This window comes from Zalophus californianus, chromosome 14 (assembly GCF_009762305.2).
Source record: "Zalophus californianus isolate mZalCal1 chromosome 14, mZalCal1.pri.v2, whole genome shotgun sequence".
Classification (NCBI taxonomy): Eukaryota; Metazoa; Chordata; class Mammalia; order Carnivora; family Otariidae; genus Zalophus; species Zalophus californianus.
Genome location: NC_045608.1, coordinates 35,494,868 through 35,520,511, shown reverse-complemented (window position 1 = coordinate 35,520,511; position 25,644 = coordinate 35,494,868). Strand labels below are relative to the sequence as shown.

Sequence of the window (25,644 nt, the reverse complement as noted above, 5' to 3'; positions counted from 1 at the left end):
CACGCTGTGCTAGAATCTACTCTGGCAGGGGCACCCTGGGCTTGAGTCCAGCTCTGTCCATGACCAGCTCTGTTTCTCAAGCGAGTCTCAGCCTCTGTTTTTGCATCTGTGAAATGGGAAGAAAAATACTGTCCTACCTGCCTAGTGTGATTATATGTGGATGATTCTCAGAGCTGAGGAGCTATTGGCTGAGAAAGCACCATGAACAGTGCTAAATGCTGTGTGAACGTAAAGTCTGACTGATAATAAAGAGGGAAGGGTGTCCCGCCACTGAAGACTGCCAAGTGGGAAGGGCTGTCACAGCTCCCCTAGTTGTGGGCCCAATTTCCTCTGCCCACTCTAGCCCTTTCTCATTTTTCCCTGGCTGTTTCCTGATCTGGACAAGCACAGCTTTTGCTGAACATGGCAGCCCTTTCTCTGGGAGAGCAGTTTGAGGTTAACTCCCGCTTCCTTCCCATATGTTCATCACTCAGGGCATGTCACACGTCACCTTGTTTAGCTAAACGCTGGTAAGATGTTGTTTAACACTGGGGCGTTGATAAGTTTCCCTGTTACCTGACATATGCGCATGGCCTCGCGTAGCTTCGGAAACCAGCAACCTTGGGGAGAGAAACCTAGTTCGTTGACTCAAACTGAGTGTTGTGGGAATATAAACCTCCACAAGAGGTAGTTTAGCAGAGCTAGCTGGTGCCACATGGTGACTTGGGATCACTGCACAATACAGCTCAGAAGGAAATGTCAGATCTTCAGGCGAATTCCTCTATTCCATGAATGAGAAAATGGAGGTCTGAGAGTGAGGCGGCTTGCCATGAAGCCCCCGGGAATTTGGTGGGTGAGCTGGGTCTAGAATGGTCTCCCCAGGCCTGCTTCAGCCATCTCCCCACCCTGCTGTGAAGAGCGCTGCTCGGAAGAGTGCCGTCCACTCGAGGTTACTCACGTGACTGACTGCACACCAGCTCTCTTGCCATGCTCTGTTGCTTCCCTTAAACATCTGTTCAGTTTCCTTTAATTTTACAAAGTTTGGTGAGAAAGTTAAAAAGCTCATGGTGAAAGGCAAGTCCCAGACAACATCATTTCCTAGAAGGGGGAATAGTATTCACTGGAACTGAAACATCCTTTGTTCTGACTTCTTTATCCACTACGGCATTTCACACGGAAGACTCAATTATGTATGCAAACACGTTATATTTTTAAATACTTTTTAAAAGACAAAACGTTTTGTAGGACCACTTGGATAGCTCTGTAGTTTTTCTTTTTATGAGAGGAGCCCAACATAGATCTGTTGCAGAGTCGGGGTCTTAGAGGAGCTGCTCGGTCCCTGGGGTGGATGTCCCCTGCTGGGAGTTTGGTCTTCCAGTATTACACTGGGTTAAAGAATTGGACAATGGACAATGTTAGAGGCAGAACTCTTTTTTTTTTTTAAGATTTTATTTATTTATTTAAGGAAGTGAGAATGAGAGAGAGAGAGCACATGAGAGGGGGGAGGGTCAGAGGGAAAAGGAGACTCCCCGCTGAGGAGGGAGCCCGATGCGGGACTCAATCCCAGACTCCAGGATCATGACCTGAGCCGAAGGCAGTTGCCGAACCAACTGAGCCACCCAGGCGCCCTAGAGGCAGAACTCTTAAAGGCGTTTTAGTGAAAACATCCCAGATCCATTGCCCACAACTTTCCAATGAGGCTCTCATGGAAACGGTACATGGAGCTCCCATCAGTGAGCAGGGCAGCCCGACCCAGAAGCTGCTCCCAGTGGAGCCTCATGCACGCAGCCCGACACCACAGAGCACCACCGTAACTGCAGAAAAGGTGAATTCAGACACTTTCATCTAGCATGAGTCCAAGACTGAAGCCAGTATACCTCGAGCAGTGTTCTTCCTCTTACATTGTCCTTGAAATTACTAATTATCTGTGCAAGCCGATTACTACTGTACACGTGTGAATTTCCTTTAGCTCTGCCCTTAGTTCCTTGGGGTGGGGAGCTGATAGGACACCTAGTACCAACAGCTTAAAAGAGGAAAAAACTTTCTCTATTTAAGCTGAAGTTTTAACAAAGGATCAATTTCTCAAGTTCCATTTGTGAAATGCCTTCTCTGAAACCTATGTAGATTTTCATATTTGCGGTAAGAGGAGAGAAAGTGCATTCCTATTTTGAAAGATTTGGGTATTTGGGCCAGATTAAACCACTACTCCTAGTACTAGCACCAGTAGCAGCAAGAACACCAAGAAAGAGAAAAGGAAAAACCACCTTTGAACAACTGTAACATTTTAGGAGATGACATATCTGTGCAGCAGGAGGCCTGCTGCTTAGTACACACACTAATCTTAGGGAGGGAAGGGAATATCCACACGGCACTCTTAAAACAATTATAGGCAGAACAAGCTGAAGTCAGAATGCACTAATATCCACTAACCCATTAATGCAAGCACACCAAAAAAAAATTTTTTTTTCAGAAGGACAGATATTTCTGGTGCCTATTCATCTCTGTAGATGTTAGCTAGATTCTCATATCATGCACCAGATTTCTTCCCTGACTTTCCTCCCTGTGGCTCCTGACAAATCTGCTGAGAGATTCCGACTTGTTAAGAGAGAGCAGTGTATAGGATATGCAGCTGGGAATGTGCAGGGTGCCTTAAAAATAGTTCTGAACAAGAAGTGGCCAAGCATGGGCCCTGGTCACATTTCAGATATAAATGAAACCAAGCCCGTGCCCAGAGGATCGAGTTTCTAGATCAGAAATCTCAAAGAGCTCTCTTCCCTAGCTCCTCCTTTGATCCCTTAATCAACGACACACATGAAGCATTTGGGACCCCTCATGCCACAGCTGTGAAATACCAGCCATGATAAAATGATGTGGGGTTTTGTGCCAAGTATGTGTACACATGTGTTGACCTCCTCTACGGCTTTTGGATGAAGCAGTAACAAAACCGGCCAGAACAAAATGGAACCTCACCAGAAAATGAAGTCCTGGGGATAGAGGTAGAAGAGAGTCCTAATATTTAGGGAGCGTTGCTAATATTGACTATAACGAAAAGCATTCCTGTTTTTGCTTCGAGATGATGCAGGTAACTTCTTAAGTGTGGAGAATGATCTATAAGCCACTTTCTCTGAAGAGGTCCAGGAAATTCGCATTGTAAATTGGTGTAGGGACTCAACCACATGGGGAAAGCATGGGCGGTGGCATTCAGAACACTGCCAGGGAAGGTGGTTGTGACGTCGAGCTTGATATGTCTCCATGGCCTCGGGATCAAGTAAGGATGGTATTTGTTTCAATAGACTGCCTTATGTAGAGAGGTCAAGATGAATTTGATGTGCAGTCAGAATCTTAGGTAAGTGGGCAAAGGATGGGTTTTAGAATCAACCCTTTGGGAAAATGGTGATGAAGGGAAGTATCTATTTTCTAGAGGAGGTCTATGTGTCATGTGAACACTTGGCTCCAAATGTATGTGGTTTGATGCAGTTGTGTGGCCATGGAATAATTCTGGACTGAAACTTTGACTGTAGCATGTTTGTATTTTGTTTTTTGTAACACTGGAGTGACTGCATCCCAGCTAGGAACACTTACTTGTCTGAGGGGTTTTAAGACTCCATTAGCAAAAACGGACAGTAAGGTAAAATGTGTAGCAGATGAAGATGATCGTACAGTTTCTGTTGTTGACCCATCTCCGTGGATGACAGGGAGCCACTGGAGGTAAATCAGATGCCCCAGATGAACAACTTCGTAGGACTTCAAGGGTCCTTTTCTGTGACCTTTCAAAGACGTGGTTCCAACAGAGGGACACATTTTTTAATCAAACAATGCTGAGGTATGAGGCTCATATATTTGTTTAAAATAAATCAGCTTGTGTACATTATTTATTAAGATTAAAACCAAACTAACTCCTTCGGTTTCATATATAGAAACTAAATTAACAGATCTTGGGTTTTCTTGAAAGATAGGCTTGATTAGGACGCCTTTTTCAACATCTCTGCGTAGGGAGCCTCGGGTTAGTATCGTATGTATCCAAATATGGAGGATTTTTATATCTTAAATGTATGGACTAATGAGTAACTGAAAAAAGTAAAGCTGGGAAGAGAGTAGCCTGGGTCACCTAAAGACACTCCTGTGCAAAATACCTAAGCTGCCAGAAGGGACACCCCAGGAGGGCAGGGATTTGGGGCAGCTTTATGTACTCGTAAATCCCCAGTACAGTGCCAAGCACTATAGGTGCTCAGTAAGTACTTGTTGAATAAAGTGCTGCACAAAATAGAAAATGTCTTTTTAAATATGTAGCTGAATTCCCCCCAAAATTTAGGAAAATCTTCAGGGGTTGGAATTGATTTCAGAAGGGAACATCAGAGCAGCAGTGTCTGTGGCATTTAGGTAAGCAGATTAGGGGGAGAGTTGCCAGAATTGGGAACCCAGAGCCTTGGGCTTTAATAGCTGCATGGGCTATTAGACACAGAGCCTTGGGCCCAACACAGGCAGAGAGAGCAATGACCCAGGGCCCCCAAGGGCTGCACACTGTGTAAGCCTCAACTGGAGAGACATCTGCCTGCTGGTAGAGGGAAGCTCATCTACCAGCATGAAGTCTCCCCCACATAACCATACTGGCAGCCAGCCTCACCAGGATCAGGCTTTGAACTGATGTCACCGGTGGCCTAGGGGTCCCCAGGGAAAGGAGAGTTGATGTTCTGTCGCTGGCTTCTGCAAACACAAACCCCACCTGAAGGCACATCCTCTACCCAGGTTACATACAGGATCACAGCTAACTCCCCAGTGAAGATGAGCTCACAGTGCAAAACGGCAAACATACAAGCCAAAAATACGCACCTGGATCAAGAGTCAGCTGATGGCCGACGGCAGGGTTCCACTCCAAGACAGGCCTTCAGATTCTAGAATATCAGATAGCTATTCAAGATACAAAGTAGGTGTGTTCACAACTATGAAAGGCAGGCAAACAGGAGAAAAGATTAAATCATTACTATAAAAGACCACACATATTAAAAAACAATAAAGTAGTTCTCTTAAAAAGAAATTAGTCATTGGCATAAATTTAATGTGGAGAGAAATCCCTCTTTTCAGAACCGGAAGCCTGGCCTAGTAGATATAAAAGTCTATAGTAATCATATCTAGTAACGAGCAACTCAAAGAGGCATGAACATCCTCAGTAGTTCTTGATTTCTTGAAAGAAGGATGAGCTTAAATCTCTAGCTTTCAAAAATGTTACCCAAAAGTTGGCGGATCCCCAGCGTCTCTGATTTTCTGTCTCTAGATACTTTTTCCTGTAAGCTCTCGGTCATCCCTTGTGCTAAAGGAAGAGATCTGCTCCCCCCCACCCCGCCTCCCCCGCCCTGCATTTCCTGTTCTTGGGGCATGAATTTCAGTCCTGACAACCCAGGTCACATCCAGTTAGGACGAGCGAACAGTGTCCTCTGTGAGAAAGAACAGATTAGTTCATCAGAATGAACCAGTAGGATGACACCTATTTTAATTGCAACAATCCACTCTAGTTCCCAGATTTATGAACCCCTGTCTTCAAGTAGCATAAACAAGTGGGTAAAATGTCATGTTTCGATTTTAACGATGCCTGAGATTTTTAAATATAACCACTTCCCTTTCTTAAAAAATACACTTTACTTAAAACATAATAGCCCCTAGTTCTCGATCATTGCCATTTGGACATAAAAGCACAAAAGACAGGCTTTTACCAATAGGTAGACTTTACCAGTAAAGGGCATAAAAAAGTATTCCTTTAGCTATTTTTAACCTAAAATGTAATAAAGCAGATCTTTGTGCAGTTCTTCTTAGGCAGCGTATGCAATTCAAAGGATGTTTCTGGTCCCTGAAGGCACCTCACCCTGCTTATCCCTAGTGCCCAGGGTAGGAGTGCCCAGAGGAAACAAAGGCACCCTCCATGGGGCAGGAAAATCTCCACTAAGCCTATGAGCAAATGAATGCTGCAACCTGGAATGAACTGGGGCGGTGAATCTCAGAGACCAACTCGTGTGAGCTGGCCATGTCTCCTCTGGCGCACCCTGGCTCCCTGCTTTCAGCCTGGGTGGTGGGGACCGTGGTGGTCCAAGTTCAGGTGACAGGCACCACTACGCACCTGTCTCCCAGGTGGTTGTTGAGGGTGGCCAGGGTTGCCCACCACAGACCACCCCGGAGCCCCGGGCAGGACCTCAGGGGAATTGCCACAGGACTCACTCCACTGCTGCAGCGCCCGTCCGTGCTGTGTTGCTCCGTGTGTGTCCCTGGCTTTTGCAGATGTCTGTCCTGCGTCTTCCACTAAACCCCTTCCTTTATCCCACCGATCAGCTCAGGGCCCCCTGTTTTACCTGAACAGAGTGTACCGCTAGAGGAGCTGCAGGGTCAGCTTGCACAGGCGACCAGACTGCATCAAGAGGAGACAGAGAAATTTACAAACACGATTCGGAAGGTAAATATGTAACCCGATTTCAGCACAACCAGGGCTCTGACCGCGGAGCCCCCTGGAGACAGATGACAGGATGTATTTGAAAGAGAGCTGTCTGTCCCACTCAGGCTCCTGGACTCCTAGGGAATCGTCTAGTTGAGCTGCCCCTCGGACATCTCATAAAGAGAGTTGTCCATCTTTCTCCTCTAAAACATGCTTTTCACTATTTACATTGTGGTCTCGGGAAGTTCTTCCTAACGTCTAACCTACATTTTCCTGCAGCCGTAGCCAGCAAAGGAAAATCAAAGAGGGGCCTTCACGCACCTGGACAGGAAAGTGTGTCCATAACTTTTGTTGTCCCACGGATTTGTAAGCTTTCTCAATGTTAGGTAAATTTTTTGATAGGAAATATCAACAACTCACCCTAAACGGTTGTCTTCAGAAAACTGCCACTAATTGAGCTGCGGCCTTATTAACTCTTCCAGCTTATCTTAGAATAACCTGTTACTGGCTAATTACCCATTATCTGTTAAATCCTTTCCCAGAGTTGCTAGGAGAAGGGATTCACAGACATGAGCACTCATTTCCTAAATAATTTAACCTTTTTTTTTTTTCTTCACCAAAAATCATATTTGAGAAGGGAGTTTATCCCCGGAGATGCTAATAGCAAAATAGCAGGGTCCCAGGTGTGTCTAGTACTTGGATTCAGGATAAAGGAGTGTGTTGAAGACGAGGCTTTAGACCTTGTTTGGAGGGGGTGAGAGATCATCCAGGCTTGTTCAGAGGGAACAAGGGTCGATGTTCCCTAACATATCCCTAACATTCCCTAACGTATCAGAGGGAAGAGGACCAACTCTGGGCCTTGGGATGTGCTTGGGGACATGGAACAGAAAGAAGGAGGCAACCAGGGCCGTGGGGAGGTCAGAGCCGGTCAGGAAGGAACATTTCCAGGAGGCTTCAGATGAGAGGACAACAGAACATCCCCTCCCAGCGCGGCGCCTCCACCAACTAAGACTAGCGTCTCTGGCATACCTGCCATGAGCTAGGCGCTCTGCACATCTTGAGTTAGCTTCCTTTTGCTGCCGAGGAAGCTGAAGCCTTCCCCGTCAGTCGGTGGCTGACATAATACTGCAAGTAAATTGCAAACGCTGGATTTCCAGTATGGTAGGCTGCCCCCCTCCTCGCTCGTCCTGCTTTTGTGCCAACAGGGAAGAGAACACGTGGGACTCCGAGGGCTGCCGACAAAGTGAATTAAATCCCCACTATTTTGTGTTCTCAGCTTGAAGTGCAAAAAAGATCTGGTATTATGACGGTGGCCGCACAAGTCTCTGTGCAGACCCGGGATCTTCCCAGAGCGGCCTCTCACTCTTCGCTGGCGCTAGCAAAGGACATATTGGTGTCAACCGCGGGCAGCCGTAGTCACATCTGCATGGTTTCTGAGCACTGATCGAGTACTTTAGGAAAATAAGACAAAACAAAACTCAGTGCCTTGGTGTTTGGCCAAGAGGGAGTGTTAAATCGGGAGAGGACAGCTGATAACTACAAGGCTGGCATTCGAACCCCCTTTTTTTTGGTCTGTGGAACAGAAAGCTTTCATTTAGCTACTATTGATGTTATTCTTGTGCCCTTATCTGTGCAATGAGATTTTATTCACACCACTTGGCTTAGTCATTATCGACATAATCATTGTTTATTGCTTGGAAGAGTGCCTGTACCCATGTTGAAAAGCAGGAACTTAGCATAGAAATGGAAAACACTTCTTTTTCAGTAATGCTTTATTTCCCTAACACTTACTCCTGGCCAATAGGAATGGGGAGTCCTAAGTATGGAAGTAGGTTCTCAGCTTACTTTCCTGTTTGCCCCCCACCATATGCAGCAGAGGACCTTGCGTCAGGGAGAATCCCTGCTCCCCCACCCCCACCAACCCAACCACCTCGCTCTCCCGCTCTCTGTGGGCCTCTCCATCAGCTTGCTGTCTCTTCTTTCTCCTGAGGGTTGTGCACACCAGAAGGCTCAGGAAGCCCAGGGGAAGGGTTACCACTTAACTGCCCCCCCCTTACAATTGCAGTGTGCCTTTTGCAAGCCCACAGAGGGCAAGGGGAATCTGCACGGGAGCCAGCTGCAAGGCGTCCATCTGAGAAACAATTTTCCTGAAGAAGTTTAGAGACCTCCAAAAACACCAAGAGAGACTTGACAATGAGAATTGACGATAACATCTTGGTTTGAAATAGTGTTTACTTCGGAGTCAGAAAACCCTTGAGGTTTTCTAAATAGTACCCATCTCAAGGAGTTTCCTGAACTTTGGGGGTGTCTGTGTTTCCCATGCCAAGTGCAACATGATCAAGATTGAGTGACATTTTGCCAAGACTTGGTTTGGTTCGGGTGGCAAATTGCAATAGCTGCTGTCACACTCTTGTCTCTCTCTCTCCGTTCAAGATGGAGGAGGAGCACCTCTATGCCTTGAGATGGAAAGAACTAGAAATGCACAGCCTGGCTTTGCAGAACACCCTCCATGAGCGAACCTGGAGCGACGAGAGGAATCTGATGCAGCAGGAGCTCCGGTCCTTGAAGCAGAACATTTTCCTTTTCTACGTCAAACTCAGGTGGCTGCTAAAGCACTGGCGGCAGGGGAAGCAGATGGAGGAGGAAGGCGAGGATTTCGCTGAGGTACCTCCCCCACCCCACCCTCCACGGAGAATTCATTTTCTTTGTGTCTGTTTTGTTCTTGACCCCCAGGCACTGCTGTCCCTCTGCGCCCTACACACAACGTCACATTCTGTTATTTCAGATGGTTTTTATCAAGCCCAATCCAGGCATGGGAAATGCAACAGGTTGTCCAGTTCTATATTAGACCAAGAATTCTGTGTGTCCCGTGGCCTCGTTTTCAGAGTTCTTGTCTCTAACTCTCCTCTGTGGCAAAGTTGTGCGGCCGTTTCTTCCACTGCTGACCTCTGAACTCATGCACGTTGTCACCCTGAGGTCCTGTGCGTCTCTCGTCCTGCCTTGCTAGTTTGTCAGACCTAGCTCTGAACCTCTCTCTCTCCTTTCCATTTCAGTTTTTGTTCCTAGATGCTAGAGCCCGTTCTGCCCCTGCAGTTTGATAAGGCTCCCTGCTAGGCTCCAGATGGGTCAGGGTTTTGCCACCTCTGAAATGTGCGTATGCTTCCCCCTTATGCCTCCATTCCCAGATTCATCACAGAACCAGAGCAGAGTCATCTGCTTTCTGATTGATTCTGATTGATTCAGTCCAGCTCTGCAGGCTCCTTCAGGCCTTGCCTTCTGGCCACTGCTGTGGGTGTGTGCTGGGCATCCACACACCTGGCTCCTTTGTCAGCTGCTTCAGGGCATCATAAATGTAGGTTTCCTTTTAGCTCCCAAAGACTTCTCATCTGCTTTTCACTGTATGTAATTTTAAGTCATCCTCTGAAGGGGAAGATACTCTTTCTACAGGGAGGAAAAAGAGTCTTCCAAAATTAATTCAACCTGCTTCCAAATAGCCTTGACATAGAAAACCATTGTTAAGCAAAGCCTAGAAGTGGTTGTAAAGTTTCCTTCTCCTCTAGCTTATAAAACCATAACCATAATCAATAATAATTTATAAATCATAAAATTTTTCATTATCAAAATGATTTAAAAACAGTAAAGTTTCTAATCTCTTCTGACCAATTGGGTACCCACGGTGTGGTGTTTAAATGAAGAAGGTGGCCAGTGAGTGAAATGGGCTAAATGAGGATAATTCGGGAAAGGGCTGAGAAGTCAAGACTTGATAAGCCATAAAGGGGAGAATTACCCTCAAACAATAAAAACCAGGCTACACAGCAAAGGATTTGGGTGGAGTTGTGATCATTGTCTCCTGCTGTTTTCAGAGGGAGCATCCAGAGACCCTCCCCAGGCTGGGTGAGCTTGGAGTTCAGGGGGACCCGAAGGGGGACGGCCCAGACCGAGATGACAATGGTCCAGGCTGTGGCTTTTCAATGGGAGAGCATTCTCCACACTCCCCTGTGCAGATTGGTGACCACGGATCGAGGCTGCAGCCTGTGCACGGGGGACAGCTCCACAAGCAGGTGGGTGCCGAGGTCCCAGCCCCCCATTCTACCCACATCTAAGAGAGGATAGTCCTAGTCTATATCTGTGTCATCTTATTTTATATGCTCGTGTTCCCAGGGATCAGAAAACTCTGCCTGTGGTTGCCGGTCGCTGTGTTTGTGCTAGAAATCATATCATTAAGACTCTATTTCATTGTCAGCCTATTGGTTCATTTGGCTTCCACGTATAAATAAGGGGCATAGTAGGATCAGATCAATGGGAGGGGCCAGCAAACGTACCTGAGAAGGCGGGGGGAATGTAGAGTGGTGTGTGGAGGAATCTGTGGCTTTAGAAAGGTTGACCATTCTTCCACAAAAGAGACATTACCAAGTGCAGTGCCCTCCTCATGGCCAGAGAAAGAAGGGACAGGGCTTTTTTGTTGACAGTTAGCTGAATGGGCATCGGCAACATCACAAACCTGGCAACATAATGCGTAAGGAGGAAAGAAAACGTATTTTTTTAAAATCCTAAACATGTATGAAGTGTTTTAGGTTCTTTTTGGGCCACTTGAAATAAAAATATTTGATGACACTTAAAAAAATTAAAAGCATATATGGAGATGGGATTTCAGTGTGTAATATGAAATAATTATTAATGTTGCCAAATGCCACATTTATTAATTATTTAGCAGGCGGCCCCTGCTTAATAAAGCAAAAGATACTATTGATGCCACCCAGATTTTTTGCTCTTCTCTACAGAACAGCAGCTGTGGTGGGTTTGGAGTGCTGAGACCCTAGGAGGTACCCAGTGTTAAAGCTTTCTTGCTCCCAGACTTCCTGGTCTGAGGCTTATCCAATCCTAAGTTGCTTCTTTGAGGGTTCTACAGGGCAGAGCCTGGGGCCCCAAGCCCTAGACCCTTGGCTCTGGGGTGAGGGGCAGGACCAGGGGGACCCGAAGTGCACAGTGACCCCGGGTGGAGCTGTGGCCCCCCGACCACAGGCACTTCTGGGCACTCCCTGTGTGCTGGACTCCACAGCTGCAGCTCCTCCCTTGGCCCAGAGCCGCAAAAGGTCGAGTGGGAGAGGGCTGTCATCAGATCTTTGGCTCGGATCCAAATGAGAAAAGTCCTGATGTCTGAGCCCAGGCCTAGGGGATGTGTGTCTTTCCCCCCCCGTCTGCTTTCTCTTCATAGACAAATCAGATTTTCACAACTAAAGAGTTGTTTTCTCTGCATGCCCATCTGCCCTTCATTTCCCCTGAAATATGGCTCAAGAACGATGTTATACTTTCAAATGAATGTTTAATTACACTTCTTAGGAAGTTTGTCATTATGCCAGTGTCCCTGGGGAGATTTTAGCACATGGAATGAGTTTTCCAGCAGTTGATCTAGTTAGAAAATAAAATGCTACTTTGCAAATAATCCTCGAAAACCTACCACTTTTATTATTTTTCAGAGATGTCAGTTCGTTCTATAAAGTATCTGTGATTAACTCAAATAGCATCTGCTGACTGCCACTTAGCCCTAAACCTGTTGCATCTCAGGTCACGTGCTGGGTGTTTCCCACCCATGCGTCCAGATACTTAGCAAAAGGGGAAAAATGTAACACATCTGGTTTTCCAAACAGTTCTCATGGAAAATGTTACCCTGGGGGTGGAAAATAATGTAAAGTCACTCAGCTGGAACCTCACACTCAGTGTATTTTAACATCATCTCTCTTTGCCTCCTCCTTCCAAAGCTGATGTTTCCACTAGTCCCCTCGGAAGTGAAGGTGGGAGCCATGAGTTTCCACTTTGTACGGTGTGTGGTAGGGGCACCCGGGGGGCCTGCAGCACAGGGTGCCGACAGGCAGAATCCGGGCAGCCTTTCATGGCCCCGTCTGTCTGTAGGAGTTAAGTGCACAGTGCTGCCCATCCAAGGACAGAAGATTAATGTGATCTACTGTACGACACCTGGGTGCCTGGGAGTGAACATTCTCAGCTAGCAGATTTGCCTGCCCTCTTGTGGCGTGGGTATTAGCTAGGCAGTCGGCCCACAAGAGCAGGAACACGTATCCCAGAGGGCCACACCCTTTTCAACAACTCTGAGAACCTGCCAAGGTGATAAGCAGAATGGGCAACGTGGCCTACCTCCTGTCCCAAGGCTAAATTCGCCAGTGACACAATTTCCCAGGCCTTGGTCTCTTTGCTTTGTGTCATAGTGAACATTCTCACAGTTGAACACAGTAGATGGCAAAATGTATCATTGTCCGAAGAGGTAAAAAAAAAAAAAAAAAATGCATGTGTATCAAGTCAACCTTGAGAATAGTTCATAAAAAGTTATCAGGTTGGAAAATGTTCGGCTGTGTGAATGGTCCCTGTTGACTGATTTTTAGTTCCAGGACTAGTGATCTAGTGGCAGCGACCCGGTTGTCCTCGAGAACAGAAAGCACTTTCCGTTTGCCCGGCCTTCTGGAAGAACTGGAAAATATGCAAGAGCTTACTGTATCGCTCTCACTGAGCTCCAGCACGTTGGCCACAACGTTAAGCTTTTGAGACCTAAGGCTACCCCCCTGCATTTTATGCTTACTGGTAGTTCCCAAAATCAAGATTTTTAATGCAAGGTGACTAATAGTGCCAGCATTATGGCCCTGTGGTTCCACTAGCTAATTGTCTGTGAATTGGATTAATTTATTCGAAGAGAAGTTACTTTTTCATCCAGGGATGGGACATAATACTCTTTATTAAAGCATCTAAGTATAAGTGTATAGAACCTAATTTGGGGCGCCTGGGTGGCTTAGTCATTAAGTGTCTGCCTTCAGCTCGGGGCATGAGGGATCGAGCCCCACATCAGGCTCCCTGCTCAGCGGGAAGCCTCCTTCTCCCTCTCCCGCTCCCCTTGCTTGTGTTCCCTCTCTCACTGTATCTCTGTCAAATAAATAAAATCTTTAAAAATAAATAAATAAATGAATAAAATAAAATTTAGAGCAAAAGCTAATGAAATTATGTTTCATGTTAGTCTTCAACTACAGCTGGTCACTTAGGAGTCTCCCTCAGGACCCAGTTTTGGGACCGAGTAGAATCTATTCCCCTGGACCTTTGTCACTCACTTGTCCAGGACTCGTCTGGGGCTTAGGGCCTTCAGAAGCCACCCTCAGTAGCAGTCAGCCTCTCTCCTGTAGACAGAGTGCCTTTGGCTCCCTGGGCCTCCTAGACATCAACTCACCTTGGTGCCCACCTTTCTGCTTTGCCCAAGATGGGGAAACTTCCAGAAAGAGCACCTTTGCCAGACAAGGCCTTGTATGTCAGAAACTGTGATCTGCTCTTTCTTTTCTTCTTTTTTTTTTTTTTTTTTTTTGTAAAATAAGGAAGCTCTCCTTTTGAGCCTGGATCACTTTTACCTTCTATTTCGTATGTACGGTGATTCATTTTTCAGATTCTGTAACTTTATAACCTCACCTAGGAGACATGCAACTCTCTATAGAAGGAACCAGACCAGAGCTTATGATTATGAAACATTTTATATTGGCTGTGTGTTTTTGTTTATCCCTGTTACTGTGTAGATAGCACGGGCACGGGAGTGAAGAAGCACAAATGCTAGAGGACACTCAGTAAAGGACTGTTTCGGCCCCCGCCCCCCTCCCAGCGTCTGCCACGGTCAGCAGTAAACCCTAAACCTCTGCTCATAAGGGATTTCTTCCCATGTGGCCACTTGATTTTCATCACACCTGCACTGGTTTCCTTGAAGCCTTCGGCTGATAACCCGCATTATAACTTACTAAATATATGTCCAGCACTTCTTTCACAAGCCCACATTTATGCTTGGGAAGCTCTCTGAAAATTACAGTGACCTGCCCCGAGAAGCCCTCATGGCACGGATCACCTGGTATGTTCTCAGCCAAAGGACAGATGATTTTTGTACATAAATTAATCTCTCATCTCTCTAACCCTCCACCAGGGATTTTCATGGCCAGTCTTCAGTGACTCATTCTCTTTTATCTGTGGGAGGATAGTAGTTTTAGAAAAGAATCTTAAAATTAATCTGAATGGAACAATGAAAGTAAGAATGACAAATGGCTTATTTATTAAAATGTTGCTGGATGTGTAAATGTATCCTTTCAGACTGATCTCACAGTAAAGGACTTGTCTTGGGACTCTTGCTGGTAGAGGAGTTACTTTATTGAATAGGATGTGAGGGCCCCCTCTTTATAAGTATGAAATAGGAACTCTGCCTGTGTTGGGGGTTGGGGGCAGCTACCATAGCGTTCTGGAACTCCCTGCCTATGTCTGCTAGCCTAGATGAATAGGAAGGAGAGACCATCTGGCTTTCTGTGGGTCAGCCCATAGCAGCCGGTTAGTATATCTGTTCCAACTTTAGATTAAACTCATCTCCAAAATTAATGGCTCTGAGACAAGCAAAGTGGTTGATGGTAATTTAGCCCCTTCACAGAATTATGAAGCACATTATCTTAAGAAATCTTAGGCAAGAATGATTTTATCAAATAGCTGGCATTGCATCACAAATACCTTGGTGTGTTCTCTTTCCCAGAAACTTCCTTTTTTACTTTCTACTAGTAATATTTATTGTATATTTGGGTAGCAGTCTTACTGGCTGAAGCCCAACCTTGAACCTGTTATAAAGTTTACCACTTTATAGCACTGTCAAGCTCCTGATCCCAATTTTGGGATTACTGTAAGCCTTGCCCAAGAGAGATGAACATGGAAGAGCTGAAAAGGAAGTGGTGGGGCCATTTTATCCTGCCTCTTTGCAAGAAAACCAACCAGCTGATCTTGGAGAGGTTGAAAAAATTGGTCTTTTTGATTGAAATCGACCTATACTTAACATCTATAAACTAAAAGGTTGCATAATTGGGCCCCTGGCACAGAAGTTTCAGAAAGTTCTGTATCCAAGAAGACTTTCACCCAAAGACCTCTAAATGGCCCAGAGAATCTTGATTCCATTCTTAATTAGGGTCCTCTTTTTACCCCAAACATTGCCCAGCAAGGGTCCCCACGGGGAAGAAATGTAAGACAAGTAACTTTTTAGGCATTCTTTTAGGATGGCTCACTAGTAGTATTTCCACTGATCTGGGGGATGGAATTTGTTTCCAGAGATGAGGTGGCTTCTCTTAGGCAAAATTTAAAACAAACAAACAAACCTGGGTAGAGGATAATGTCAAATTTAGATATGTTGGCTGGGTTTGTCCAGCCTTGGGTGGGACAGACCCGGAGTGCAGTCCGTGCTCTGCACTTCCTAGCAGGGAGAGCCTGCTCCAGTTCCTCCTCTGTCACAGGGCGGGGCCTTGATGGAATGCACCCAGGATTGATGTGAGATGCCAATGAGATCCTGCAGGTGGGCGATCGGCACACCTGACCTAGCACGCCCTCTGTCAGAGACAATTCGTATTACTTTTCATTACTGGGTTTTTTGTACCTGAAGAAGTTTAGAAACATCCTGCCCATCTGGGTCTTCAGAAGTTTTTATTTGGACATCAATTCTCAGTGTTGTACACCAGTGGCAGAGAGCTAGGCTGACTTCTTGCCATGTCACATGCTGCTTCTGGGTGATTATCATAACAAGTACCAATAACATCCATTCCGTGGACTCTCTTGCTCCCTTTGGCCACCTTCATGCCAGAGCAATTTTTGAACTCATTCCATGATGATCAATATTATACTTGTATAATAGCACATTATGATGATTACGCTGACCCAAATGTGCATGAAAACATTAAGGCTTAATTTTCTTTAATCTGATATTTGCTAATGCCAGAAAGTACTTATTTCTAGAGGAAGCAAAATTTCAGTCTGCAAAAGGACTCTTCTGTGAATTCCTGCTTCCGAGGACCACAAATTCTGGTCCTGATGTTATCAGAGCCAATTTCTGTGGGGTTAAGAACCCCACAGGCTGACAATATTCACAAAGTGGGGTTTGTAGGGAAGTATCGATTATATACAAGAATTGATTACATGGTTTTCTGCTTTTTCTTCAGTGAGAATTTGATGACTACTCAGAGACTAGATCAAAATCAGTCCCATTACTTTATGCTTAAAATACTTTGACTTAAAAAGTAGTGATTTTTAAGTTTAAAATCCAAAGATGAAAATAGCATATGAATCTATTATAAAATGTAGTTTTTTTCAAATAAATTCTGTACTCAAAAGATGTATATTTCTGAAAAGATTATTGCGATACTTCTTCTCACTCACCTGCACTTATATAATTTTTAAATACTTTTGGTGTAGAGTTGAAAGAAACTGTTCTGCATTTATTACAGTTGTACACATATCCTGAGCATCTCTTTGAGTGTAGTGGTAATTTACTTATATTTTTGGTTGGAAGGGACATGTAGCATTTTTAGAAGGCTCTCTAGCTGCTGGATCTTACAAGCGTTAACTGGATTGTCTCTTACTGGCTTTAGCCTCAGAGCTATTAAAGTAAAAATTGGTGGTCAAGGGGAGAAAAACCAAAGAGCTATAAATGTTAACAAATAGGCCTTTCTACCCCATCGAAAGTCTACCGCATCTAATATTAGAACTCCAGACAATTTACAGGGAAAACTGGGGAGTTTTCAATAATAAGTCTGCTCATACAGAGGAGTTTCTCTTTTCTAATTCAACTTTATTTAAATCCAACCATATAGATAGCCAAAGTATCTTAAATTCTTCCCAAATGTGGCTGTCCATTTTCATCTCTGCGCATGTGTGTTTAGGGGATTAACGAGATGGTTTTAGGAGCATGACAGACTCTCCACGTGGCAGAGGAGAGCTGGGGGCACTGTCCTGCTGCCTTTGGCCTGAGAGGCTTATCACGCAGGGGGCAGTCTCTCTGACAGTAAGGGGCTCTGTGTCCCCAAAGTCGAGACAGTCTGACTCCAGCAGGACTGAGAGAGCTTTGATTCTACCGGCCTCGTAAATGCGCCAAACAAGATGGCCCTGAGACCAGTCGGTCTGGGAGCCCGTGATGAACTTTTAAAGTTTTCTGTTGGAGCTCGTGGTGCTTTTATTATCCAGGTATCATAATTGATTCAGTATTTAATTCACTTGGACAGGGCTTTCTGATATAATGCCCATGCTGAAACGTACAAAGATAGCAGTCATGGTTTTGGAAATGTGCTTTCAAAGAGCAGGATGAGTTTTAGAAAATAAAATATATTTTAGGTGTAAGCAGATTAGTGATAAAAATCCCTTTTTCATTTATCTGACCTGTTTGCATACTTTACACGAGCTGAGCATTGTGTGGGCCACTGGAAACGTGGGAGCAGGTCGGGTTTGTCTGTGCCCCGTGCACCATGGGGTGGTCAGGGAGGCACAGGAGAACAAGTAGGTGCTGGTTATTGCAGCTGAAAGGAGGGGCACAGTGATTCTGTCTCAGGGGACCATGAGGAGGCCCTCGTGAACAAGTTAAGCGTTTACGTTTGACTTGGATTAAAGCTCAAATGCCCTCTCCCCCCGTGGCCATGCTTATCCATCCAAGTCAGAGTATGACCACCCTATGTTTATAAGAGACACAGAGCCTTTATTCTCTTCTGGTTCAATGGCTGGTACTAAAATGACAGCAAGATAGGTGAGTGTTTATATCTTGCCAGATCTGCATCTCCAACCATAGCTGCGGATGTCTGAAATCACACGGAGCTTCCTTGCAGCCCTGGCTTCCGGGCTCCCTGTGGCTTCCCGCAGCTTCCTCCCTTCTGCTTCTGGGCCCGGAACACCAGCCCTAAGCGCCAGCCCCGCTCCTGTTCCACCAGGCCCTTAGCAGTCTCAGCTCCGGGAGCCTGATGGCTGGCAGCGTAGGGACCCCCTGGCTCTGTCCCACTAACTGCAGACTTTTCACCTGTTCTGTACCGATTGCAATGGCACCTTGGACACAACGCAGCACCACCTTGACGCCAGGACCTAAAGAATACCTTTACATGAGGGGGCAGAACCAACTCCATGTTCGCTCCCTCAGGTGGTGGAAAACCAGCAGCTGTTCGGGGCGCTCAAGAGCCTGCTGGAGGACCTGCGCGCCGAGCTGCGGGAGGACGAGCATGCGCGGCGGCAGCTGCAGCAGCAGTACGCCAGTGACAAGGCTGCCTGGGACGTGGAGTGGGCCGCGCTCAAGTGCCGCCTGGAACAGGTACCTGCCCGTGGGCTCTCCGCCGCTCCAGCTCTGCGGGGCCTCTGCCATCTGGGCCGGGTGGGGCGAAGGCACAGTTCCTCAGATCCACAGTGATCTTTGTCCAAAGAGCTAGGGCTCCAAGGGGAAAGCCCAGAACAGCTACCTGCTCTCTGTCTCCTTAAAATTCCCAGCCTCGGGGCACCTGGGTGGCTCAGCTGGCTAAGCATCTGACTCTTGATCTCAGCCCAGGTCTTGATCTCGGGGTCGTGAGTTCAAGCCCCGTGTTGGGCTTCATGTTGGGCATGGAGCCTCCTTAAAAAAAAAAAAAAAAAAAAAAAAAAAAAAATTCCCAGCCTTCCCAAGGCACCTTCTTCTCCCTCCTAGTCCCTCTCCCAAGTATGAAACACAGTCTCTACTGAGCACCTTTTGACAGTAGCATTTGTTTTTTCATTCTGCGTTGAACAAGGCTGTATTTAGCCCCATCAGAGGATGGCCAGCATGAAGTGGTGATCAGAACACCACTTCATAGTTCAGACAGGCGCAAAGAAAGTGCAGATTGTGGCTTAGTTGTCTTTGGAAAAGGAGAGCACGTGCGTTCCTTTAGACCTCTCCCAGTACTGAAAAGAGCTCGTAGACCTTCCACGACGTGCCCTGGAGACCCTTAAAAGCAATATCACCTCCTGCCCTGAGTCCACTTGCTCAGATTGTTTCTCCAGGTTTCTTCCAACCCCTTGATCATGATGGGAGGAAAAGTCTGTGCATCTTGGATAATCTACTTTCTAAGCCCTATTTTGAGGCAAATCTTAAAGTAATTAAAATTTTATATGAATTGGCTAGGTCATGAAAGAAAAAAAAAGTTGCCCAGAAAGGAGACATCTTCCAAATGGCTTTGATAAAAGATGAAAGAGCCTGTCATGTCAAAAGAAAACAACCCCCCTGGTACCCACAAGTTCAGCTGCATGGCCAGCTGGCCTGGGGGGCAGTGGATTCAGGCTCACAGCCCCCGGGAGAGCACAGACACTGCCTTTTCCACAGAGGAAGCAGCAAAGCAGAGCAAAACCAAAGCATCAGGCCAGGCTGGTGGAACCGCTGACCCAGTTCTGAATCCTGCCTACTTGCCTGGTAGGAGATTCTTACGAGATGCCCTGTTTCTCTTAGTGCACAGCCTGCAGAGACAGCCGTGGAGGCAAAATGAGTAAGATGCTCTCTGGTGAGCTGCCTTTAAAACTATTTTAAAATATGTTTATGGGGGAGAAAGCTAAATATTTTCAAAGATGTAAGTGTAGCTGAAGAAAGGAGGCCTAATCTTTGATATGAGCCAATTTCAAAATATTTCATCTTTGTTTTAGAGAAACCTGGTAGCCACCCACACACATGCTATACAGAAAGCCTCAGGGAGAATCACTAGACACAAAGAAATAAAATTAAGACTTCAGACTTAGAAGCCAGGTGGTAATGGGTAAAGATTCATCTTCCGCCCAAATCATTTTAAGAAGTTTCTGAAACAGTTGCAGCCCAGGAAGCAATGAATGTGGGCTAAAGCTAGTTTATTTATAATACTCCCATCTTTACTCTTCTTCTACTTAAAAGCAAGACAGGTGAATTCTACCAAAAGTTAAGTATTTTATCTCAGTGGAGGCCATGTTGTGTCCATGGTCAAATCTGTGATTCCTTCAATTAACCCCCAAGTCAGGCCTTGTTCTAGGTGCCAAGGATCCAGCAACAGAGAGGACATTTTTTGAAGGGGCTCTCAGTGCACTGGGAGACCCAGACAAGGGCTGTAATTTATAAGTGTGATAAGTGCCCCACCAGGCCTATATACACAGTGCTGTCAGGAAATAGGGGTGTGCAGGCCATATACCTCAGCCTGAGGGTTCAGGGAGGGGTTGTTTGTGAAAGTCCTGCTTAGAACGAGTCTCAGAAGATGAATAGGAGTAAGTACATGGAAAAGGAGAGAAAGAATGTTTCAGACAAAAAAAGCATCATGAAAAAAAGGAGTAAGTGTATCTGAGGAGCTGCACCTGGTCGGGTATGAGGGAAAAGAAGAACGTGCAGACAAACAATGAGTCATGGAACACTACATCAAAAACTAATGATGTAATGTATGATGATTAACGTAACAATAAAAAATTAAAAAAAAAGAACGTGCAGAAGATTGAAACATTAATCCTGATTTTATCAGGGAAGTAAAGCATTTTGATTTACATTTGTAAAAGATTATCCTGGCTTGGAGGAAGAGAATGGATTAGAAGTCATTGGAATTGAATGGAGTAACATGGTCCATAGGTAAAAATCCAGAGGTCTGCTGAACTAGAATAGGAAAAAATGCATCTTTATGTTCACTGCTCTTTCACTAAAATCGATCATGTTCTGCAGCAACAGTGTGCTCCCAGCTCCCTCCTCCCATCCTCTGCTCTTGTTGCCACGGCTTACTTCTATAAACACAATACATTGCAACTGGCTTTGCTTTAGCCACTCAATAATACTTTAAAGCAATTAAAAATAGGGAAAAGTGAGCTTTTACTTGTATTTCTTATGTCATTTCCAGTGTTCATTTTTTGTGTAGATCACAGTGTCTTTTAGTATCCTAATCCTTCTGCCTGAAAACTTCCATCATTTCTTGAAGTACAGGTCTGCTGGCAATGATTTTTTTTTAATTTGTTGAAAAAGCCTTTTTTCCCTTTATTTTTGAAAGCATAGATAGAAGTCTATCGAGGTGGATGTTTTCCCTTCCTCAGCCCTTTAAGATGCCACTCCATCGTCCCTGACTTGCATAGTTTCAGAGGAGAGGTGTGCTGTCATTCATGTCTGTGTGTCCTGTGTCTGTCTGCCTCCGAGGTTTCCTGTTTGGTTTTCAGCAGTTTAACTATGATATGTCTAGATGGAAAATTTTTTGCTCATTTGTTTGTTTTGGTATTTAATCTCAGGGATGTTTAATGGATATTTATTGTAGACTGGTAGGTCCCACCGATGCTCCATCCCTCGTTTCCATGTGGGGGCTGAGGATTTAGGGACAGACGTGGACCTGCCCTCAAGGAACTCAATATAAGGGCAGGCAAGATATGGTGGTAACTGAGTCAGGAAGTGGAGCTGAGAAACAGACTGCAGGAAGCTAAGTGGACTCACTGCTTTACATTTTATGTGACTCCCTATGTCAAATGTTCATTATTAAGACTTTAAAAATGAGAATTGTTTTTTTTTTCCATAGGATTGGTCAAATCTTGGCTTAAACATGTTTCCAGGGATAATATGCAAGTGTCCTGTGATTTTCTTCACCTGTTGATGTAAGATTTGCCAGGGGTTAAGGTCTATGTCTTTCCTCCTTGCCAGCTGGAAGAGAAGACTGAGAAGAACTTGGGAGAAGTAGGCGCCTCCACCGACAGCAAAGGAGCATTCAAGAAGGAGAGGGAGACGCACCAGAAGCTCCTCGCCGACAGTCACGGCCTGGTCATGGACCTGCGCTGGCAGATCCATCACAGTGAGAAGAACTGGAACCGGGAGAAGGTGGAAATTCTCGACCGGCTGGACAGAGACCGGCAGGAGTGGGAACAGCAGAAGAAGGAGCTCTTGTGCAGAATAGAGCAGGTAAGGGAGCACCCTGGCACCAGCGAACAGGGAAGAGAATATGGACAACTAAACTGACCTGGAGATCAGAGCACATGGAAAAAACATATATATATATATATCAGGCTAATGTTTCATGGGCTTCCTGAGGAAGAAGAAAAAAATCATAGAATTCTAGCATCGGAGACCCAGACTCAGCCCTTACATTACACAGATCTTTTCATTGCAGAGTCTGTAGGTAACTTCCTTGTGTGTGTATATACGTGTGGTATGTCTGTGGTCAGGGCTGGGTGGGCGGGGGGGGGGGGCGCTAATATTCTGAAGGAATTTATTTTATTTATTTTTTTAATAGTTTTTAAAATGTTTTATTTATTTATTCATGAGAGAGAGAGAGAGAGAGGCAGAGGCAGAGGGAGAAGCAGTCTCCCCGCCTAGCAGGGAGCCCGATGTGGGACTCGATCCCGGGACCCTGGGATCATGACCTGAGCCGAAGGCAGACACTTAACGACTGAGCCACCCAGGCGCCCCCTGAAGGAATTTAAAGACTAAACTTGAAACATGAGGTTTTTTCAGGTCTTATAAGGTGTGATTCCTGCCAAAAAGCAAACTACCTTTTAAGTTTGCCCCTAAAGATGTGGTCACAGTGGCTGCTCCAGCTTGAGTGGGATTGCTGCCCATTAGTAAAGAGGTTGCTCAGTTAAGTTGGAAATCAGGCTGTTTGCACCTGCTGTGGATATTGCTGAGCTGTGATTAGGGAGGACCGTATCAGGGGAGGGAGCTGGTAGCTCATCCTCTTCAGCTAAACAAACAATGCAAACACCCAGATGAATTTAGAGGGAGAAGGGGAGTTGTTTTTCTACCTCCCAGAGAATCATTCTCTGCATTGCGTCAGCTTAAGACAGTTTGCGTAGTTGCGGTCATGCCTGAGTGATGCACAAATTAAATTTTCACATTAAACTGATAAAGTTTTGGAATTCTTCTCTGGCTGGATTTTTACATAGCATACATGGTTTTTGTTTGTTTTTTTTTTTTTATTTCAGCCTGTCACACTTAAAAATTTATGAGGCCTCAAGGTAATGTATTAATCAATAAGAAAATGAGTTCAGGAAAAATAACCTTATTACTCTACTACAAATACCCATACTGCCTGCATTGATGTGGGAGCCTTTTATGCTCTATCATCCCCAGATGTGATACCTGTGTTATGCTGGTGCAATGGCCAAAGTTAGTTTCTGCATGCTGTTGGGGAGGGAGAGAAGGTGAAGGGACTAAAAAAAGCCAGGAGCCCCTGGCTCAGAAACTGTTGAGTTGAGAAGGCACACTTCAGATAGAATGGTGCAGAAGTTCTTCCTAGATTTGATTACTCACACAACTGAGTCACACCATATTGGTATTTAATGTGGTTCATTTCAAAATTTCCCAAAGTCAGTCAAAAGAAAGGTGGCTGCTTCCTGCTTGGCCTAGAAATGCATCATTTGAGAAGAATCTTCTATATTAGATCCCCTATGTGCCTGTGCTCTCCTGAACAGATCAGTGGTTAGGTGGAAATTGCAGGGGCAAAAACGGTCACAGATTTATCATATCCAGCTTTAGTTAACCAGTGTTTCAGAAACTCCAGGCACCTTGTTATCAGGGAGGTTCCTTCTTGGCCTTCCCTCCAAGAGCACTCACCCTGTCTCTCCTGTGGCACAGCAAGGCCATCACAATCCCTGCCACAGCCCTTCTGGGTCCCCTTTGCCTGTTAGCTGTGGGCTCTTTGGTCTTGTCATAGCTCCTTTTTGGAAGTCACAGCTTGGATATAATTTAAGCAAGTCTTTTAGGGTTTCACTTTTGGGAATGAGGAATTCCTAGTAAAGGAAAAAATAGTAGGACATCTGATGATAGTGAACTTCTGAAGAGTTAATGACCAGGGGAGGAGCAGTCACCCCATTTTAAGACTGTATTTTGAAGGGTAAAATTGGGCATGCGCTAAACCCCATTTCCGATTCAGGTCAGTCTTCCAAGTCAGGACTAGAGCGGTTCTACCGAGCCAACAGCCTCAGAACTTGAGTCCTCAAGGTTAACATCTCTGAGCATAATGGATTCGAGACTCGTGGGTTCCAGGCGTTCATCTGTTCCTGAAATCTGTGGGGTGAATCCCACAGGCTTTGCACAATGATCTCACTGCTGTTTTTAGGAGAAGATTTACTGCCAGTGAATGATGCTTCAGATATGCAGTTGTGGCTTTCAAAAATAAACCCAGCCTTTTCCCCCAAATAGTCAGCATTTTAAAAGAAGATTTTATAAATCTTGTGCCCAACCCCAAAAATTAGACGAAGCAGTTATAGTCATTCTCTGCAAAAGAGGAAATTAACCAAAGTGTGTGTGTGTGTGTGTGTGTGTGTGTGGATTTCATTTATCGTTCGTTAATTTTTAGCTCCACATTCCATAGAAAAACAAGGAATACAGGTGAACATTCTGCATAATATATGCTCTTGATATTTAACTACTTGGTGAGCCATGTAACCTTGACTTTGATAACCTAATACAGTTGGTGAAGGAAGTAACACTAAATCCATTTTCCACTTTTAGAACACATGCTTCGTACTTGTCCAGTGTCATTAAATTCCTACATAATTTCTGCGCCACATGAGGCATTTTTATATGACAGAGGACTGTGGGAATGTGGTTAAGGTCACATAACACATGCCATCTATCTTATCAGCATCCCTTGTCCCGGTCCAGATTTGATTGGGCGATAGTTAACTTTTATGGAGTCACACTACATTTCTCCGTAGAATTAAGTTCCCAGTTAGCATGCAGATGATATAGGACTCGCCGCTGTACTGAAGACCTAAAGGAAAGACCATGTGTCATTCTAGTCTCCTTCCAGTAATTTCCTTAAATCAGCTGCCTCTACAACCTGAAAGGCCATTCTTTTAAAACCCGATCACAAAGTGACCTTTTTTCTTTTGACCAGTTCAGGTAAGGTGACACTGTGGAGGGTTTATTGTTTCCTGTATTATTTGAAATGCAAGTCTTTTCAGTTTTCTACTTGCATTAAAAGTTGTTCTACTGCAGGATTCAAAGTACAGTGGGTGCTGATGGCTGGTTTGAAATGACTCTCCTAAGAAACCCTATCCTTTTAAGGACCCATTATTCTATTACAACATCCCAGAGGCATCTTAGCACCAGATACCTCCAGCTAAACCCATTCCAGTTCATTTTTAGGAAACCTAACACTGACCAGCATTAGTGCGCATTGCTCCTGGCTGCCTGTGTTTATTTTTGAATACCCACTGTGCTGAGTTAGAATGTGCTCCTTCAAAGCCCTCCTACTTAGTCATTCTTTCCTCCTCTTCACACACACCCTCGGTGCACATTTACAGCTCCGAGTGTGATTCTTGCATTTTAATTCCTTGCCCAAAATAGCTTAGAGATGATCATGTGTTAGAACTAAATTGCGCTGACATGCATTAGATAAACTTTATAATAAAAAGTTTTCCCTTTTTGTTGTTTTTTGTGTGTTAAAGAAAACATTTAGCATCTTTAAGGGAACTGGGAAGGACTGTGCCTTGGGGCAGAGGGGCAGGTAGAGATCAGA

At 45.1% G+C, this 25,644-nt stretch overlaps 1 protein-coding gene across 10 annotated transcripts in view; it reads left to right on the top strand.

The window, feature by feature from the left end:
• The window catches only part of MTCL1 (microtubule crosslinking factor 1), a 120,063-nt gene that overhangs the window by 78,811 nt on the left and 15,608 nt on the right, over positions 1-25,644 (top strand). For 4 of the 10 annotated variants that reach the window (XM_027576617.2, XM_027576616.2, XM_027576626.2 and 1 more), the window contains 5 exons: positions 6,326-6,418; positions 8,831-9,061; positions 10,261-10,458; positions 18,348-18,515; positions 21,828-22,082. In XM_027576617.2, the coding sequence (XP_027432418.1) occupies positions 6,326-6,418; positions 8,831-9,061; positions 10,261-10,458; positions 18,348-18,515; positions 21,828-22,082 (945 nt within the window). The remainder of the gene's footprint in view (positions 1-6,325; positions 6,419-8,830; positions 9,062-10,260; positions 10,459-18,347; positions 18,516-21,827; positions 22,083-25,644) is intronic. The other 6 variants (XM_027576622.2, XM_027576618.2, XM_027576624.2 and 3 more) reach the window with 4 other exon arrangements.